The sequence below is a fragment of the chloroplast genome of Henckelia pumila, assembly GCF_033568475.1.
Source record: "Henckelia pumila chloroplast, complete genome".
NCBI classification, from domain to species: domain Eukaryota; kingdom Viridiplantae; phylum Streptophyta; class Magnoliopsida; order Lamiales; family Gesneriaceae; genus Henckelia; species Henckelia pumila.
In genome coordinates this window covers 70001-75000 of record NC_065361.1, presented here as the reverse complement: position 1 = coordinate 75000, position 5000 = coordinate 70001, and the positions used below count along the sequence as shown (strand labels likewise).

General features: G+C 37.4%; 5 protein-coding genes across 6 annotated transcripts in view. All coding sequences in view use genetic code 11, as the record gives it.

Moving 5' to 3' along the window:
* Positions 1-97, top strand: part of psbN (photosystem biogenesis factor 1) — a 132-nt gene extending 35 nt beyond the window's left edge. The window contains exon 1 of the mRNA in view: positions 1-97. This exon is cut by the window's left edge and continues 35 nt beyond it. Within this exon, the coding sequence (YP_010446882.1) occupies positions 1-97 (97 nt within the window).
* A 65-nt stretch (positions 98-162) lies between these two features.
* On the bottom strand, positions 163-264 carry psbT (photosystem II subunit T). The gene has a single exon. It carries the CDS (start codon positions 262-264, stop codon positions 163-165), a length of 102 nt encoding a protein of 33 aa, YP_010446881.1.
* A 180-nt stretch (positions 265-444) lies between these two features.
* psbB (photosystem II 47 kDa protein) lies at positions 445-1971 on the bottom strand. The gene has a single exon. The coding sequence runs from the start codon at positions 1969-1971 to the stop codon at positions 445-447; it is 1527 nt and encodes a 508-aa protein (YP_010446880.1).
* Positions 1972-2441: 470 nt separating this feature from the next.
* On the top strand, positions 2442-4485 carry clpP1 (ATP-dependent Clp protease proteolytic subunit 1). Its single transcript has 3 exons — positions 2442-2512; positions 3330-3620; positions 4260-4485. The coding sequence occupies exons 1-3, from the start codon at positions 2442-2444 to the stop codon at positions 4483-4485; spliced, it is 588 nt and encodes a 195-aa protein (YP_010446879.1).
* A 133-nt stretch (positions 4486-4618) lies between these two features.
* rps12 (ribosomal protein S12) lies at positions 4619-4732 on the top strand (one part of a trans-spliced gene, as the record gives it; the record has 2 gene entries for this part). Coding sequences YP_010446878.1 and YP_010446833.1 both cover positions 4619-4732 — 114 coding nt within the window.
* Positions 4733-5000: the final 268 nt, after the last annotated feature.

Here is a 5000-nt window from a genome sequence, read left to right as displayed (position 1 = left end):
TGGTTTACTTGTAAGTTTTACCGGGTATGCCTTATATACCGCTTTTGGGCAACCTTCTCAACAACTAAGAGATCCATTCGAGGAACATGGGGACTAATTGAAGTAACGAGCCTCCCAACATTGGGAGGCTCGTTACTTCAATTGAGATAATGAAAAAGCATTTCACTTTTTAGTTGGAACTTTAGGTGGTTCTCGAAAAAAGATAGCGAAAAAAATTATCCCTAGAGTCGAGACTAAAAGGAATGTATAAACCAATGCTTCCATAGATTCGATCCTGGTTTACAATTATAGCTTCCATACCTGTTTATTTTTTATTTCTCTTTTTGGAAATAATCTCGAAAGAGCAAGAGCCTAAAAAGCGTTGATTCAAATCCACTCTCGTACTCTATGTCAAATTCCCTTCAAAAATAAAATAAAGCTGAAAGATACCAAAGCAGTTTTGTATCAGACTGCCTGTCTTCTTGTAGTTGGATCACCAAGTTTTTGGAATGCTCCAAACTCTACTTGAGCATCCAAATCTGGGTCAATACCAGCAAAAACATCTCTGAACAAGGTTCTAGCACCATGCCAAATGTGTCCGAAGAAGAAGAGCAAAGCAAACGAAGCATGCCCAAAAGTAAACCACCCCCTTGGACTGCTACGAAAAACACCATCGGATTTCAAAGTTGCACGATCCAATTCAAAAATTTCACCCAATTGAGCGCGTCTAGCATATTTTTTCACAGTAGCAGGGTCACTATAACTGACTCCATTGAGTTCGCCGCCATAGAACTCAACGGTTACACCTACTTGTTCAACACTATACTTAGATTCTGCCCTTCTAAAAGGAACATCGGCTCTAACAATTCCATCGCCGTCTACCAAAACGACTGGAAATGTTTCAAAAAAAGTAGGCATACGACGTACAAAAAGCTCACGCCCCTCTTTATCTCGAAAGATAGGGTGTCCTAACCATCCAACCGCTATTCCATCTCCGTTATCCATTGAACCTGCCCTGAATAACCCTCCTTTTGCCGGATTATTGCCGATATAATCATAAAAGGCTAGTTTTTCAGGAATTTTAGACCAGGTTTCTGATAAACTTTGATTTTCTCCTAGCCCGGCGCTAACTCTTCGATATATCTCTTGCTGGAAGTAACCCTGATCCCATTGATAACGAGTGGGACCAAATAATTCGACAGGGGTAGTTGCTGAACCATACCACATAGTTCCAGCAACAACAAAAGCTGCAAAAAAGACAGCCGCGATACTACTGGATAGTACGGTTTCAATATTTCCCATACGCAATCCTTTATATAGACGTTGTGGTGGTCGGACACTAAGATGGAATAGACCCGCTAATATCCCCAATGTACCCGCTGCAATATGATGAGAAGCTATTCCTCCAGGAACAAAAGGATCAAAACCTTCCACGCCCCATGATGGATTTACAGGTTGTACTTTTCCCGTTAGTCCATAAGGATCGGACACCCATATTCCAGGACCATACAAGCCTGTTACATGAAATGCACCAAAACCAAAGCAAGCCACTCCGGATAGAAATAAATGAATTCCAAAGATCTTGGGCAAATCCAAAGAAGGTTTTCCTGTACGTTCATCACAAAAGATTTCTAGATCCCAATAAACCCAATGCCAGATAGCTGCCAAAAAGCATAAGCCAGAAAATACAATATGTGCCCCTGCCACACCTTCGTAACTCCAAACCCCCGGATTCGTTACAGTCCCTCCTGTAATACTCCAACCCCCCCATGAATTGGTTATTCCTAAACGAGTCATGAAGGGTATAACGAACATACCCTGTCTCCACATTGGATCAAGAACAGGGTCAGAAGGATCAAAAACTGCTAATTCATACAGAGCCATCGAGCCCGCCCAACCAGCAACCAGAGCTGTATGCATTATATGAACGGAAAGCAACCGGCCGGGATCATTCAATACAACGGTATGAACACGATACCAAGGCAAACCCATGGAAAATACCCCTTTCGCAAAGAAAAATGGACACTGCGTAACTTTATTGCATTGGAAAAGACTATACTATGACTATCCTATGGACCTCCCTTGTTCAAAGGATTATTTCCTAACAAGGGAGGCGTTAGGTTAATATTTATTCTATTCTGTTCATAATAATCGAATTGAACAATTCTGTTCGTAGGAACAAAGAGAAGCAGATTTATTCTATACTCGATAAGTACCAATACGCAATGGGGGGTTGATACCATTTTCAATGAGTAAACGCGTTCATTCTTATTTATCATCAAAAGAACCTAATTCGTCAAAAATTTCCTTTATTTTTTTTGTCTTTCTTTCTAAATTTTTCTAATCTATGATGGATAAAATTAATTATGATAAAGCCAAGCCAATATTATAAAAACAATAAAACCCGTTACGTTTTCATATTAAAGTGAAATAGAGTATTTAGTTCTTTTTTCTTTTAATCAATGCCTATTGGTGTTCCAAAAGTACCTTTCCGAATTCCTGGAGAGGAAGATGCATCTTGGGTTGACGTATAGTGCGACTTGTCAGAAATATTGGGTCATATGGGATTTCCCCGTTCTCTTCCCCGATCGAGATATCCTCTGTTTCGCCCAAGAAATAAAAATGGAATCATCAAAAAATTGGAGCGTGAAGTGCATACAATTAGATCCATTGTTTGTGGGGATTCATAGTACTATTATCAATTAGAATAATTTATGGTTTGCTTTGGTTGGACTAAAAAAATGAAATATCCAGGCTCCGTTTATAAAAAACCCAATTGGTAATATATCTACGATTACTGCGCGTATGAAAAAGGATTCCTGTTTGTTATTTGTAAAGATATCCTATTTGTCAAGCGAGGGAATCTCAAACTAAATACTTGGCGAAAGACTTCAAATTAATTGAAAAAAGTCATAAAAAAGAAATGGTGATCAGAAGATTTGTCCTATATGTGCAAATTGATATCGGGCAGATCTTTACCCGGAGTAGAGCAGAAACCTAAAAAGATGAAAGAGACCCATTTATGAACAAGAAAATACCATCGTGATTTGGATTGAATCTTGATGAAATAATACATCAATAATAAGTTAATTCGATTAATTTAGTGACTTTTTCTATTATTTTTCTATTCTAAGGAAGAACAAAAAAAGTCCAAAACATATCTTTATTGAAAAATCGGAGAAAAAGTCCTTTCGTTAGAAGTTATAAAAACCTGCTATCAAAAAAAATAGGCAAAAATAAACAGGACTGGAATCTAGACATTGATTCTTTTTTTTCGCAATCTTCTTTGAACCGTATGCATCAAAAGGTGCACGTACGGTTCTTAAGGGATACTATTTTACCCTAATCAACCGACTTTATCGAGAAAGATTACTCTTTTTAGGCCAAGACGTTAATAGCGAGATCTCGAATCAACTTATTGGTCTTATGGTATATCTCAGTATCGAAGATGATACTAAGGATCTGTATTTGTTTATAAACTCTCCTGGCGGATGGGTAATAGCCGGATTAGCGATTTATGATACTATGCAATTTGTGCGACCAGAAGTCCATACAGTATGCATGGGTTTAGCCGCGTCAATGGGATCCTTTCTCCTAGCTGCAGGAGAACTTACCAAACGTCTAGCATTCCCTCACGCTTGGCGCCAATGAGGTTTTTTTATTTGAGAGAAAAAAGAGAACTATGCCTTCGCCATATGAATATTAAGTAATAATAAAGTAATAATAGCATGGCACTTCGAATTCGATATGAAAAATTTTTGTATTGTCTTTTTTCCAAAAGATTCGATTATGTATCGAGAGAGTAGTATGAGATAACAGGGATTTTCGATTTTCAATTATCTATCGGAAGTCCAATACAGCGTCACAAACTTTTTTGTTTTCATACCGAAGGGCTCTCAAACAATATTTTTGTTATAAAAAAGAGCGCGAAAAAATATTTTTTGGATAAAAAAAGAAACTTTGGGATTGCTGAACCAAAGATAAAAAAAAATAATCCAGAAAGCAACGGAGCCATCATAGTATTTTTTTATAGCATTTTTGAACTCCTACGAAAGGAAGGGTGGCAATTTGATCATTTACCCATTTGGGGCTGATAAATTCTATTTTTATCTTTCTTCAATGGAGAATAAAAAAAAGGGTCAATTTGATTCTAGAGCCGTATGCAATGCACAAAAGATGATGCCCGTACGGTTATATAATTCTATCTTTTTTCCTATTATTCTTTATCTTTCTTTTCTATTCGTTTCATCACACCAGATAGAAAACCCTTGTATCATCAGGGTAATGATCCATCAACCTGCTGCTTCTTTTTATGAGGCGCAAACGGGAGAATTTATCCTGGAAGCGGAAGAGCTGCTGAAAATACGCGAAACCATCACAAGGGTTTATGCACAAAGGACGGGCAAACCATTATGGGTTGTATCTGAAGACTTGGAAAGAGACGTTTTTATGTCAGCAACAGAAGCCCAAGCTTATGGAATTATTGATCTTGTAGCAGTTGAATGAAAAAAAGATGGATTTTGTGCAAATCCGTAATTTTAGATTTTATCTCCGAGTTTACTATTCTATTAAATAGAAAAAATTCATAATCATCCGGTTAGGATCAATCTAAACCAGCCCATTATGTATATGATTCAACATGCCAACCATTAAACAACTTATTAGAAATACAAGACAGCCAATTCGAAATGTCACGAAATCCCCCGCTCTTCGGGGATGTCCTCAGCGTCGAGGAACATGTACTAGGGTGTATGTGCGACTCGTTTAGATCATAAGCTGGCGCACAAAAAAAGAAAGAAAACCGCTTTCCAGTATGAATGATCAATACCTTTTTATAGGATAGAATAAAAGAAGGAACGCCCTTCACTATCTAAAAATAAGCAAATTGATCGCTTATATTGTGTATTAAAGTTTATGGTTTCCGTTGGTGCAAATCTAATCACCTGAATCTAAGATGATAAGCAATTCTCCATTGGTAGCAAATGGTTATCCATTAAGCGGAAGAAATCTTATTTAATTTA